General features: G+C 37.0%; 1 protein-coding gene across 2 annotated transcripts in view; it reads left to right on the forward strand.

Moving 5' to 3' along the window:
- LOC128732916 (transcription elongation factor SPT6) overlaps positions 1–15,881 on the forward strand; it is a 298,517-nt gene that overhangs the window by 53,946 nt on the left and 228,690 nt on the right. For both annotated transcript variants that reach the window (XM_053826368.1, XM_053826367.1), the window contains exon 4: positions 1,097–1,216. In XM_053826368.1, the coding sequence (XP_053682343.1) occupies positions 1,097–1,216 (120 nt within the window). The remainder of the gene's footprint in view (positions 1–1,096; positions 1,217–15,881) is intronic.

A 15,881-nucleotide genomic window follows, 5' to 3' on the forward strand; every position in this document is an offset into this window, starting at 1 on the left:
GCCGCCACGGATCCCCCAAACCTTCCCGCCTTTGCGACAGATCTCCTGTAGTGGCACAATGTCGAACTTTTGCGGTTCTAACTGAACGAGCAACATTCTGTCGCAATCCACGAAATTTGGTTTTACAGTTCCAGGTAGGAAGCATCCATTCCAAATCCTTGTTTCATCGCCTGTTCATGCTAAATGTTTCGAGTTGAATTTTCTTGATTTTTCGTAATAATATATTAGATATAAAAAGCTTGCCTGACTAGGGCTAAGCTGCCGAGTCTCATGATGGGGCTGCCATCGTATAGTTCCGAGACAAGACAGTGCCTCCTTGCCTGTCGGTATACGACCTTAGTTACCACCAGGGTTGATTACCACATCTCCGCTAAGATTGCTCGTATTCCGGCTGGTAGGATAATCAACCTATTTTGGACCCCATCTGTAGCTGTACATAATTTTGACACTTACAGCAAAATCAAATGAAAGTGTCTAAATTATGTACAGCTGCAGATGAGGTCTAAAACAGGTTGGTTACCCTACCACGAGGAGGTGGAGATAGAAGTTGCTGGATAAGAGGCTAAGGACCACTATAGGGTCTGTGTTGCACATTATTCAGTCGTTCACCAACCGTTTCTTATCCACCAGTCATTTTGACTGGTTTTGGTATAAATAGGTATATATAAAATGCTGGTATATCTAGTGTTAAATTTCATATTTAATTGAAAAAATCTCGTCTAACTTTTGTAGAACCATAGTGAATGTATATATATCCTGAAAGCTTATCCTCTAAGCTTTCCAAAAATGTATAAAAAACTTTAAATTGCTTGGAAAATTATTGAGTCATTCATGATAGTATGTGTACACCTAGCCAAAAAACGTTTTTTTTGCAATAACTTGAAATTTTGGGGGTGTTAGGATGATGTCATATGTGTTTTTATGATGTACTAAGTGTGACTAACAACGTACACTAAGTCACTTGCAAAGTATATTAAAAAAATTTTTTTGTCACACCGTGTTATTTGACGAGTGAATTAAGAGACGAGAGAAATTCGACGTCTTGGGCCACTTTAAATCATTGACCTAATTATTTTTATATATTTACTATTTTCAGAAGCGATTTAAAAGGTTAAAAAAAATAACCGATGAAGGTAGTGATGAAGACGAACTGATCGATGATGGTTTAAACAGAGAAGTTATTGCCGAACAATTATTTGAAGGATCTGCCGATGAGGTAAGTGTCTCTCAGAGGGTGTGATTACTCTAGAATCTAGAAAAAATAAAAATTTTATTATATCAAGAAATTTGCCTTTAGATAACAAAAATCTGGGAATATCAAGGAATTTCTTATGGGACCAGAAAATTTATTCGTTTATTATTATTAGTACCGTCCTATTTGACCGCAAAATTCGACAAAGTTATGTGTGGGAAATTTGTAGAGCTAGTTATTATCGACAATTTTGCAGAATAAAGTTTTGCTGTATCTTTTGTAGTTACGATGCTGCAATGCTAGTACCTCATTAGTAATTAAATGAACGGTTACTTAGTTACTAATGAGGTACTAGCATTGTAGCACCGTAGCAGCAAAACTTAATTGAGCAAAATTGTAGATAATAATTAGTTCTACAAATGACCCATACATAAATTTGTCGAATTTTGCTCGGCTGAGACGGTACGCCAAATGAATCAAATTTAAGTCAAGGTGATCGAACCATCCCTGATTGTACTATTGTTTATCTATTTCGTCTACCGATATAAACTAGTAATAGGGAAAAGTAGTCAACAGTGAGACAGCAGGAACAGTGAGCCAATGGGAATGTGATGAAGTATGAGAAAAAAATTGTTATCAAAAGTATATTTATTATGATCTTTAGTACCTTTGAGTCGAACTATCCTAGTTTTCGTATAAAAATCCCGATTTAATCCACCTGGTAGTGAAAGAAATGTTTGTTATGCACTCAAGTCTTTTTTACACGGGGTATATACGTAGCGTGTAAAAATAACCCTTTAAAGAAAACCGCGGTAATTCATAAATTGTGAAAAAACGTATTAATTCAAAAATAACCGAAAAAGATATTTAAATTCAAAAGTTCAAATCGCTTTGTTGCCGAGTTGTATATCGAGCACCAAAGTTCTGCAGGATCTCCCTCGTAGTTCTAGATCGTTATCTAGAACCAATTCTGATTAGCTTGAGCTCCTAAATATTAGGTTCAATTCCTAATCAAGTCCAGATAATTTTCGGGTTGGAAACGTTTTGGACGAGCCTTGGACATTGTTTGAAATTGTGATGTTCACTTGAAAGTTTGATATGTTTGTATTAGAAGCCAGTGCGTCATTTGCTTTTACACCTGGCTACATTGTTATTACATAAATATCTTAATAGATAAATCGTCTCGCTCAAACCGTTGTAGGGGCATGAGGTGGGACCATCATCATCATAAGTCGTCGAAAATACCGCTCGAATTTAAAAATTGCTGGAAAAAATCGTGTTGATTCGAAAAATTATTTAAAAAAACTGCGTTAATCCGAAAAATGATTGTGAAAATAAGAGCAATAAAGGTAATAGGACTAATAATTACGCCCCCGCTCTATAAGTAGGGTATTGTTGTTATCGTCGGGCCACTGTTATGGTCGGGCCATCACGATTTTACAGTTTTAGCAACTCATGATATCTATGATACAACCATTGTAAAACTTCTTATTGTGATAGCTAACTTTCCACAATATTGTAAGTTTCAATCGTGTATTTAAAACACCCGTACTGAATTCAGTGACTAAATCTTACAAAAAAAGTTTTCCAGGCGCAATGAACTTTTCTTCAAGAAATGATTCATTAAATGCAATTAACGATATAAATTTTGAAAATGTATGAAGTATTAGTTCAATAGTTCTTACGTTGCACGAAGATACGAAAGTGAAATGTATGAAGTATGTTGTGCTGAATACGGAGATTATGGAAAAATTCCCTCGAGTAAGGTGTTTGGGAAGGCTAAGGCGAAATACTAGAAAAGCGCTATTTGTAAAGGTCGGGCCACTTGAGTAGTCAAGGTTGGGCCACCATAATTTTAAACGCAGAAGCGCAATAATCGCTAGAGAACGTCAGGCACGTAAAATGTGATGAAATAAAGCAAAATTAATACGATAAAAGCCTAGATTTTTGTTTGTTTTTTTTTAATGTAGTTGTACACTTCGGAAAAGGCGATTGTAGCAATATTGATTTTACAAGATCGCCAAAATTTCGCAAAAATGCAATTAAAAATAAAATTAAAAATATTTGTACCTATATGAGCCGTTGTTCACGGAATTAATTTTTTTCATGTCTATATGGAATTTCAATACGTATGTCTTAGATTTTCTGCGATGGCCCAACCTGTACAACATGGCCCAACTATGACAACATGTTTTGTCTTCACGTAAATGCCTATAACTGTTTTATTTTTCAAGCAATCAGTTCAAAACTTTCCGGAAATATACCTTATTCTAAGAACTTTGCAACGATGTGTTTAGATTTCCTTTTGAAACGAAAGTTATGGGCGAATTCCAAAACGTGGCTCAACCACGACGACACTCCCCTAAGTTGTTTTTGATTTGAGTAATGTTTCGAGGGAATTCAAACACAAACACGTTTTAATGGACTGTATAACTTTATTCTCTCAAACTTGAAAAACACGTCTACACGGGACGGTATACGTTCTTACTTACTAATTCAAACTGCGCACTTCCTTTTGCTATGCGCAAGAAAAACCAAATCACCAAGCGAGCGCGCGGGGGGTAACTCAATACAAGCATTACAAAATATTCTTAATTACACGCAACATTCTCCCCCCGTTGAGCTAGCCTCAACACTTCACTCATTATCTTCTATCGGTAGTACCGTGACCGCACATAATTGCGATCAGCTCCTAATTCCGACCACTCAGCCTAAAGAGTAATTTTTTAAAAAAATGAGCCAAAATCTGTAGTAAATGAGTATGTTCCGTTATTTTGCTAGGTGTTTATGTGTCAATTGTTGAAAAATTACTGCCTTTGGGGAACCGAGCACTTCAAAATAAATTAAATACGACAGGCAGTCGCAAAAAACGCCATCAAAATGTATTTTCTTAGCCTAAGTGCTAAGCGCACGATCAAATTTGCTAAGATCATAGCAGCGTGGAAACATATTACCTTCTTTGGTATTCTATCATAACAAAAAGATACAAGTATATATAACCGTTTTATATCAGATTTGGCTGAAAATATGCTGAATTTGCGGAATTTATTCCATTAAAGTGATTGATTGGAATTATGAACATAACTTTTTTTTCTGCTTTTAATTCCGATCACTATATCAAAGTTATAAACTCTCAAAATGCATGTTAACGAAGTTGCTATTTGGATTTTAGGATTATTCGCAACATGATAACATGGTGGAAATATTGAAATCTTTTGACATAGAACTACGTCTTACGACAGGATGTCAATCCAAAATTTGGAGTCAAGCCAGTGTCACGAAAGAATGAAAAATTTTGAACGCTAATAACACTTCCAATTTAAAACGGATTTTGATCATAAACGTTGCAGCAAGTGTACGGCTTTCTTAAAAAGATTGTTTGCCAATCACTATATAGTGAAAATTAACGAAAACTATAATTTTTACCTTTGTTATCTATATATATAAAAATGAAATGCTGTTCGTGTGTCCGGTATAGACTCGCAAACCGCTCGACGGATTTTGATGAAATCTGGCATACATATTGCGTTTGATGTGAGGAATGTTGTTAGCATGGTTTGAGACCCCTACCTCCTCTAGAAGGGGGGCTCCCATACAAATGGAACACAAATTTCTTCATAACTCGGGAACTAATCAAGTAAATAGAACCAAATTTGGTATGTGAAAGTTTTCGGAGGCAGATATTTTTTCTATAGTAAATTAAGACCTCTGCTTCCTTTAAGAGGGGGGGCTTCCATACAAATAATACCAAAATTTCCTCATAACTTGACTATTAATCAAGCAAACAGAACCAAATTTGGCAAGTGGGGGTTTCAAGAGACAGGATTTTTTTCTTTGGTTGTTTTGAGACCCTTTCCCCTCTAGAAGGGGGGGCTCCCATACAAATGAAACACAAATTTCTTTATAACTCGGGAACTAATCAAGCAAATGGAACCAAATTTGGCATGTGTAGGTTTTAGGAGGCAGAAATTTTTTCTATGGTAAATTGAGAGCCCTCCTTCCTCTAAGAGGGGGGGGGGGCTCCCATACAAATAAAACCAAAATTTCCTCATAACTTGACTATTAATCAAACAAATGTAACCAAATTTGGCAAGTGGGGGTTTCTAAAGACCGGATTTTTTCTATGGTTGTTTGAGACCCCTTCCCTTCTAGAAGGGGGGGGGCTCCCATACAAATGAAACACAAATTTCTTTATAACTCGGGAATCTAATCAAGCAAATGGAACCAAATTTGGTATGTGAAGGTTTTTGGAGGTAGAATTTCTTTTTCTATGGTAGATTGAGAAACCTCTTTCTTCTAAGAGGGGGGCTCCCATACAAATAAAACACAAATTTCCCCATAACTCGACAATTAATCAAGCAAATGAATTTGGGGGTTACTGGAAGCAAATTTTTTTTCTATGGCGTATTGAGATTCCGCTCCCCTCTGGAAGGGGGGCGGGCTCTCATACAAATTAAACAGAATTTTTTGCAATATTCAAAAAGTAATCGAACTCGCGAGTGTTGCCGTCCATACTAAAATATAAGATAAATTTGGAACAAAATTGTTAAGAATAAATCGGTGAAGCCTAAATAATGGGTCAAATTAAATAAAAGTAAGATAATATAATAGGGTATGTTGCTGCTTCGTCGTAATTGCCTATTTCCGTCCTATCTAACACAAATTATTAAAAATATCAGCGATTTTCATGACACATATGCAAAATTAGTTATTGCCTAATATTTTAGTTTGTTGACTGAAGCTGAGATCTATTTGAATGCTTTTTTTCATTAAAGGATTCCTACCAGCCAAATTTCCTACGTTTTTTCGTGCGACGAAGAAGAAAATGTCGACTAATCGTTTCAATTTCCGTCATTCATAAAATGAAAATAGCTCACGCAACGCATTGTCGTTATTACGCAGCTGGGAAAACTTGCATGACCTGCAGAAATTTGGCAGAATAACATTTGTCATGCCGCCCTACACAAATACATGCGCGTTAGCTTCGTAAACATTGTTGTGATTTTTGGTTCAGACGATGAAAAATTTTGTTGGACGGATTTCAAAACGGTACGACGAATTTAAGATATAAAGTAAGTTGCGTAATTTCCATAAAAAGCTTTAATAATCGCTTTTTAGTGAATTCAAAGGGCACGGATTGGAACGTAAGTGTGTTTGAGTCAAATCAGCAGCAGAACTTTTGAAGTATTCTTTAAATCCACCTAAGAAATGATGAAAATTAGAGTGGCTTTCCTTATTACGACGGGAATTAGAATTAAACCCTACTTATTTTGAAAACAAAATTGAAGAGAAAATACATTGTTGAAATGAAAATATGTAGAAAATAATGTTGAGATAACACTAAGTTTATGGTTTCTGACCAGTTTTCAACTGATTTCAATCGAACTGCAGTGATATTTTATTACGATTTTGCCAACATTACCATTTTATGGGTTGGTAATAGAACCCAAATCGTTACGTTGGACTTGCTGCTCGAGTCACAAATGCTGATGCGTTGGATTAGAAATTTGCAGCATGATTTAGGAATATCTTGGGTTGTCAACAAGAAAGCTCTTGGTTGCAAGATTACAATTAATCAAGTCTTCAGGATTATGCATGTACCCGCTTTTTAGAATGGCGTAGCAACGCGCGCCGGGTCCTCTAGTACTATATAATTACCTTTGTTATACTATATAACAAAGGTTTAGAAATTGGTCGAAAAACACGAAATTGATCCGAGGCCCGTAGGGCCGAATCACATATACCAATCGATAGAGCTCGACGAACTGAGCAATGTCTGTGTGTGTGTGTGTATGTGTGTATGTGTGTATGTGTGTATGTGCAGCTCATTTTCTATCGCCTGTTTCTCGAAGATGGCTGAACCGATTTGATCGCTTTTACTTTTGTTTGAAAGGTATTATTGTCTAGTATATCACTATTGAATTGCTTTGCGGTCCGACGTTTCGTTTAAAAGTTATAAGCAAAAATGTGAAAACTACGTGACACGCGTTTCTCCTGAACTACGCAACCAATTTTAACGATCTTAGTACCAAACGAAAGCTCTTGGTGTTACTAAACTTTTTACCAAGTTTTATTGAAAACGGACAAGCAGTTTAAAAGTTAGCCTTAAAAACCATTTTTGATAAGGTTCAAATGATCGCCTGTTTCTCAGAGATGGCCAAGCCGATTTATGCGCTATTAGTTTTATTTGGCAGGTAATATAGCCGGATAGATCACTATTGAATGGTTTTTGGATTGGACGTTTAATTTGAAAGTTATGAGCAATCGTATACACCACACCAAAATTAACAATAATTTACAATGATTTTAACCAAGATAATTTACCTAATTTCAATTATTTTAATATCAAACGAGAGGTTTTGACACTACGAATATATATGCAAAATTTCAGAAGAATTGGTTTTACCGGTCAAAAGATATCAATCCTCAAACGCTCGCGCCAACTTTTGCAACACAGTTACTCGCGCGCACAATAACCCAAAACCAAAGAAAACGTGCGCACTAGAGTTTTGACTAGGAAAACTTGTTTTTAAGTTTATCGAACCTTTGGAAGAGTTTCTTGAAATTGAATGCTCTATTATCTGGTGCAATTTAAATTTGGGTTAATCCCTCTAAAAGTGAAAAAAATTTTTTTTTCAGTTTCAATATAACACATTGATATGTTCTGCAAAGTTTTAGAGCCTATTATTACAAGAAATTTTGCTGAAGACTGTAACCTGAGATAGAAGCGAAGACAGAGAAATCTTATTTATTGTTTCTGTATTTGTAAAATCAGTTTTTCTATTTTAGCTCTTTTTGTAATTGTTGTATGACTTTTTCATGTGTTACAAAGTTATACAAATAGTAAAAATACACAACTTTGCTGAAAATAGTATACCTCTATGTTTGCTTGTTTAGGAACTGTAGAAGTTTGATTATAAAATACCCTGATTTTAACCCCGAATTACTCGACTACCAACTGACGGATACATTTTAAACATTTTACATTTGCTGATAGTTTTGCTACATACAGACATCATTTTTCCATATGAAGTAACGTGAAAAAATTCCAGTTTGGGGCCAATAGCGGTACACCCACGGTTGCCAGTATGCCAGATAAATCTGGATTTTGCCAGATTTTTGATTGCGCGCCAGACCAACAGACAAAGCTTAAAACCTTCCAGATATTTGGCACTGTGCCAGATTTTCGATTATCCGTCTTGCAAAAAGGTCATCACTTCTAATTTTGGACAAAATTTTGCATCTACGGGGAGCAAAACGAGCAAGATTTTTTCAGGAAAACGCCTCCCCGTCGGACTAATTTACCACCAGATTTTTGCCAGACACTTTTATTCGTGTTCGCCAGATTTTTGGGAAAACCAGGCAACCTTGGGTACACCTCACATGCTGCTTGCTTCGTTTCTGTGCTCTCGGTTTATGCTGATCTATTTTCCTAACAATTTAAAGTATTATTGCATTGAATAATTCAGACATTTTGCTGAACATTTTTTTGAAGAATATACGTTAGTTGAACTCCGATTGGTAAATATGGCATTCAAAAACCTACACATGTTATTCAGTATACAACAGCGTGAGTAACCGAAGGTTAATAAAAATTGATGAAATTTTTTCAAGAAAACCTTATTGATGCATAGTTATGCATAGTTCAAAAACCTATAAACTAGACCTTTACTACGCAATGTATATGTTAAAGAATAATATTTCTTCTTACAACTTACTTTTACTTGCACTTACCCACATTAGTAACAACTTACTCAGCAATTTCATAAGAAAAAGAACTATCAAAATTTGTAAGTGCTACTATTTTGTTCAAATTTTGTAAGCTTATTCAATTTCCAAAATTTTTATGTAAACCAACGCACAATGCAACGTTAACGAATAGATGAATTATGTTCCGAAGACGTGTCGATTTCTATCTCAAATAGTAAGTAAGACCGTATAACAAAGGTTCCTTTCACCAATAGGTGGATTAAATCAGGTTTTTTCATTTTATTTTCATTTTTTTGCGCATAAGGGGGTCTAGGAGACCAGGTCGCCAGCAAGAAATATCTATACCTTCCATGCTGTGCTAAGGTAGAGGGAGAGGTTTGGCATCTCAGAATAATAATCTTGCTGATCGAGTGAACCCTGGGCCCAATGCCCAATAGGGAGATGATAGATCGGAAAGTAGTGGATAGCTGAGATAAAGCTGAGAATAGTGTTGAATATAAAAACAGAATGAGATTGCAACGTATAGATGATGCAAATGCCGTGTAGTTCTCTAATCAAAATGCTGTTGGGGACACATACCCTACCTTGTACCTACATACCTGCTATAAAGGGTACCTGGAGTAATCTTCGTTACCAACCTCAGTTTACAGGTCCTATTTCGTATTTTCTATCTGTTCTGTTTAAACTTCCTTCCTTTCTGTCATTTACGTGTTAGTTCTAGTCCAGTTGAACTTGCCGCTTTGACGGCCTCGGTATCGGTTACGGGTTAAGCAGATTTTGAAGTAAGATCGATGCCATTGTATTGCTTCCTCGAAACATGTTCGTTTTTGTATAATAGAGGATCTTAATAGTATAATCAATATATATAGAATGCCAGTGTCGCTGGTGTTTCATGGATATTTTGGTGGCAAACATGTTGCTGGTTCGTGTCTTGGATACGGGAACTACATTGTCAAATTGCCCAATAGAAAATTTTCCTGCCGACGAAATACCCCAAAACGACCAAATCGGGTGATTTATCCTACGTGATTTACGGAAAAGCAGAAGGTTTTTTTGTTGGGTTGCCTTTTTAGTTTGACAATCAGATTCCCGTTTCGAATCGATCACTCACACATATGCGCATATAGTGTAAATACGTAATTTTCAAATGTGTGATGTTTACCACGAGCACTGCAGCGACACTGGCATTCTATATATATTGATTCTACTATCTTAATGCCTTATACTGAGTTGACGGTCAAATAAACATTAGCACCACTACGGATCCCTTCTGCCTTGTTTTCTCCATCATTTTCAAAAGAAATTAATGCTTGACTATTGAATAGTAAATAATTGCAGGCAACTAACTGACGCAAAGCAGCAATTGAAACATTCAAAACTAGTCTTGGATAAAAGAGTCGCTGATTTTCCTCACTTTGAGAATTGCTGCGTTACTTCACATGCACAAATATTCTTTTAGGCGTGTTTCCTTGTAAGACAACAGTTCCGAAAAAATTCTTGCACTACCTATTCGCGACTCGTGAAAATTAACGAAAACTTTCAAGCTAAAATTTTTCCATATATTTTCCGTATGATAGTCTTGTTTCCCATGCTGCGGACAGACGGACGACCATTACACACGCAATTATTAATGCCTGTTTTCATATTACTTTGAGGACTTTGACTTTTCTCCTAGAACTTTGTTGATAGCTGGATGCGTGTGTCATATCTGGAACACAACCTGTCTGATTTGAAGGCTGAATGTGGCTCAGTTCTATTATAATTGTAACAATTGAACGGAGATAAAAGAGGGGGAATGTTTCATAATCCGCTTGTCGTGCTCTAATGATAATAATGACCATTAACGCAAGCAGAAGTTGACTGGTAGGGGAATTATCGTCAGACTCTATAAACGCAAACCATTTCAGATCCACTTTCATTTTCGTATCCATTTGGTACAAATTGACAATAGTTTTATACTTTAGCAGCTAATCATGACGTGATCGGAATTAGATACACCTGTGATCGGAATTAGAATCACCCCTTAAAATTGATGATCCGAATTAGATGCACTGATACAGCAAACTTGGATGCATTTTTTGTAACTTTCGGTTAATAGTTTAGGCATTTTAACATTTTTCCATGAAACGTAATTGAAAATACTTGCTAAAGACACATACTATGTAAATAAATGTGTAAACTTGACCTTGTCACATAGATTGTTAGAGTAAGTTCGTTTAGACTAATAAGTCAGATGAAGTGTAAAACAAACAAATAAAACAAATAAAACACAACCTTTATTTTTCAGTAGGGACTCAAAGATGAATCATGCCTTATGTGATCGGAATTAGGTGCTTTCACGGTACTGCTATTTGTGTAGTTGACCTTGTATATACTCCGCTGCTTGTACGAACTTTCACTACCCTGATGACCTTGGCTTCCAGTGTATACTTCCACAATGGGACCAAGTCGCCACGTTTGCGGTGGTGCATTATCTTCCTTCAGGAGAACCATGAGACCATTTCGGATTTTTGTAGGTTTCTTATACCATTTTCCTCTGCATTGGAGTGTTGTCACATATTCATTTGACCAGCGTCGCCAAAAAGCTTGTTGACACCTTTGGACTATCTGATACCGAGACAAAGTATTTTCCCTAAGGTTCAAGTAAGTCGGCTCCGCAACAGCTGTCAATTCACTTCCGACGATAAAGTAATCTTACTATAGCAATCTGCGATTCCCGGAAGTCCTTTACAACCAAACCGCCACTGCATCGTTTTGATGGATTCTTGATATTATAAATAAACCTAAGCACATAAGCAAAAATTCGTTCCAGCTTTCGAAAATCACTAAATCTGGCAATCATCTAGTAGATAATATTCTGAAACACCTGTTTCTACTGCTAACACTTCAACTGAGTTGCTTTCACCAGGAAGTTCGCCATGCCAACTTCATCAAAATAGTTTTCATTCTCTGCTCTGTAACGTTCAGAGCGCAAATATGTTGGGCCAAGCCACCATAATTCACTTTTCGTTAGTGCCTAGGATAGACACCTTACTTACTTACTTAGGTGGCTTGCCGTCCTAAGACAAAGCCTGTTGAACAAAATTTCTCCATGTAACTCGGTTGAGAGCTACCGCTCTCCAATTCCTCGGACACCGAGTACTCTCCGCCAGATCTCGCTCCACCTGGTTTAACCATCTTGCTCGCTGCGCTCCTGGTCGGCTTGTTCCTACCGGATTTGAGGCGAACGCCATCTTTGCAGGGTAGTTGTCCGGCATTCTTGCAACATGCCCTGCCCATCGCATCCGTCCAGCTTTAGCTACCTTCTGGATACTGGGTTCGCCATAGAGCTGTGCGAGTTCATGGTTCATCCTCCGTCTCCATACTCCGTTCTCCTGTACGCCGCCGAAGATCGTTCTTAGCACTCGTTGTTCGAAGACTCCGAGCACTCGCAGGTCCTCCTCGAGCATCCTCGAGGATAGACACCACGCGAGATCATAAAGGTCGGTACATATCTCCATTTGTAATTCAAAGTCAGCTGTCGAATACAGCCAATACGATTTCTCACGAAAACCGGCGAATCAGGTTTCAAATTCTCAATCCATGCCAAAACAATTTTCGAATCTGACCAGAGTACAGTGTTCAGGTATCAGCATCTTTGGTCGAGCAGCACGTTCCGTAGAGTACAGTGTTACTTACATTCTTATGTAAACCATTAGCTACCTTCACAACTTGCTCGGTAAGAAGCTTCGCAGCACACAGCTTCAAGCGCGGTATTGTTAGTTCACCTGGTTCATCTTCATTCTTACATTTTCGACTTAATTCCTTTAACGGTGCAACTCTGGATTTTCTGCACAACAAACGTAATTCAGCCTTTCCATCCATTGCTTCACATCTTAAATAGGGTAGCCTGGGGTAATATGCACCGTTTAAGGAAATCGTGGTTTTTCTCTATTAAAGCTTAAAGCAAATATCAATCTTAAATACTGAGTATAATCTCATGAATATTAGTTAAAAGTTTCTGAAGCTATCATGCTGAAAACCCGTGTGAAAGAGGCGTGCAAAGTGATTTTTGATACTGAGGCAAAAATCTGAAAACGTTACTAACCGGGGCAAAATGCACCCATGCATGTTTTGTATCAATTAATGGGAATATATTCAATGAATTCAATAATTGTAATACAATTCGTGTGTGCTAACTGACAATGTCGTTTCTAGTTTTTAGCAAATGCTGTGATTACAGGTCCTAAGCGAGGGAAGGTAGATGAATTATTGGAGGTGTGTTTTCTTTGGAATTCCGTGTACCTGAGTAGCATAATTTTTGAAACACAGTATTTAACAGCCTCTAGTGCTGACTGCAGTTGCTTAACAGCACCTGATAACATATTAGACACTCGGACGTAATTGCGTGTCATTTTTTAAAAGAAGCAAAGTAAATAAAGCATGTTTGCTGAGGGTTCATTTTGCCCCGAGTAACGGGGTGCATTTTGCCCCGAACTTACACAAAAAATGTTCCTGGTAAAAACAAAAGTAATAAATATCAAAACTTCTGATGTTTTAACAGAATTGTGTAGCTCAAACCACAATTTTGGCATTAGTTTTTAGAAGGTCGCATAATCAACCTTTTTGCATGGATTATGCGACCTTTTAAAAACCAAAGCCAGAATTAATCGAATTATAACATTTACCAGCGATTAATATGGTCGGAGCAGTTAAAAAGTGTCAGTAAAGCGAAGCAAAAATTTACAGGTTATTCATAGAAAACATATTTTTGTTATTATTTACGTTTCCTTATTAGATAGAACTGCCAAATTCACATAGTAGCCAAAGCAAGCATCGATTTAACTGGCAGAATTACTTTTTTATTTTTAAATTGTGTTTTGGCTTAGAAACAAAGAGGATGCTTTTTGCCTCGACGGTGCTTATTACCCCAGGTACTCCTACATACAGCAGCCATATACTTTCGCGGACGCGTCAGCAAAACCATGAATTTCATATCGCACTGTACCACTCAATGTGACTCTTCTTGGAATTTTCAATGCTGTTATTTCACTAAGCTCTGTTCGAAATTTTTTCCAACTGTTCAACGGTTCGCCAGTAACCACTTCGTCCCAGTCACATCCTTGCTTCCACAACTCTTGCATCACAAGTTTTGCTATGACCACCACTGGTCCCAGCAAACCAAGCGGATCGAATACTCTTGCGATTTCAGAGATTATTTATCGTTTTGTAGGCATTTCTATCGGTTTGTCTAACGATTTTACACGAAACAAAAATTCATCGTCAACTGGATTCCACAAAAGTCCAAGCGTCTTGATCGTATCATTCACATCACTATCTTCCAAATTCAGCAGCTTCTCACGGAAATCAATCGGAATATCATCAAGTAACTCTGTATCATTGGCGCACCATTTTCGTAACTCAAATCCTCCTTTAGATAATAGTGCACTCAAATCTCGTAACTTCTTCGCTTCGTTCAAATCATCAGCTCCGGTGAGCACATCATCGATGTAGAAATTCTTAACAACCGTATCATTAGCTTCAGGGAAGCTCTGTCGTTCGTCTAACGCTAACTGCTTTAAAGATCGCGTTGCTAAGAATGGTACCGCTGAAGTACCATACGTAACTGTATTCAATCGTCGTTAGAGGTTTAGTTTTATCATCACGCCATAAAATCTTTTGATAGTTGCAATCATCTCTGTGCACTTGCACCTGCCGATACATTTACAAATACAAATCTCAGAACAATATCATACAATGTAGATTGCACTATTGGTCCTATCATCATGACATCGTTTAATGATGATGATGATGGTCCCACCTCATACCCCTACAACGGTTTGAGCGAGACGATTTATCTATGAAGATATTTATGTAATAACAATGTAACCAGATTCAAAAGCAAATAACGAACTGGTTTCTAATGCAGACATATCAAAATTTCAAGTGAATATCAACATTTTCAAAAAATTTCCAAGGCTCGTCCAAAACGTTTCCAACCCGAAAATTATCTGGATTTGATTAGGAATTGAACCTAATATTTAGGATCGCAAGCTGGTCAGAGTTGGTTCTAGATAACGATCTAGAACTACGAGGGAGATCCTGCAGAACTTTGGTGTTCGACATACAACTCCGCAACAAAGCGATGGTATACGAGTTCCAAAGTCCACAAGCAAACTCAAGCCTGTCCAGCTTCCGCTCCAAACCATTTGTTTAGGACTTTAACCTTTAACCATTCAATTTCCAGATTGTGTATGTCTGTCCTCTCGCGCGTGGCTCAAACATGTGTAGCCTTCTCTAAGCTTTTTGACGTAGGACTACGTCTTTGTTTACTATACTGAGACTGGGTAGCACTTTGTGAAAACGAAAATAGAAGTGTAACGTTTGAAGGAAAGATTTCAAATGCTAATAACTACTAAACTACTGAACGAAACTGAACAATTTTTCTGTCGTTGGATAGATAAAAAGATCAGCAATTTTATAGGGGGGTAAGAGAGCAATTTTAAGAAGGGCGTAAGAGGGGGAGGCTCCTATACAAATGAAATACAAATTTCCTCATAACTCTAAAACTAATCAAGCAAATGGAAACAAATTTGGTATGTGGGCGTTTTTGGAATCATGAATTTATTTTGAATTTATTTATTTTATGATGGTTTGAGACCCCTCACGCCTGTGGTAGGAGGATAAGGACTCTCATACAAATAAAACAGAAAGTTTTGCGTATGTGCCATATTTTCTGCTATGTAACAAGCGATAAGCTATGAAAGTAATCTAGTAAAACCTTCTCGGAGCAAAAGACAGTGAATCGAAAAGAGAAAGACTTTCGAGGGTCACGTCATATTTGCTAAAAACGTACTTTGGCTTTAATGTTATTTGTAATCAACGGCCCTTTTAAAGCCCACAAGCGAGTTAAAATAAGATTATCGAAACATGTCAAGCTACTTATAATCATATTTAATTCAATAATCTGTGGACTGGTCATTCATTACCATTTCAACCT

This window comes from Sabethes cyaneus, chromosome 1 (assembly GCF_943734655.1).
Source record: "Sabethes cyaneus chromosome 1, idSabCyanKW18_F2, whole genome shotgun sequence".
Classification (NCBI taxonomy): domain Eukaryota; kingdom Metazoa; phylum Arthropoda; class Insecta; order Diptera; family Culicidae; genus Sabethes; species Sabethes cyaneus.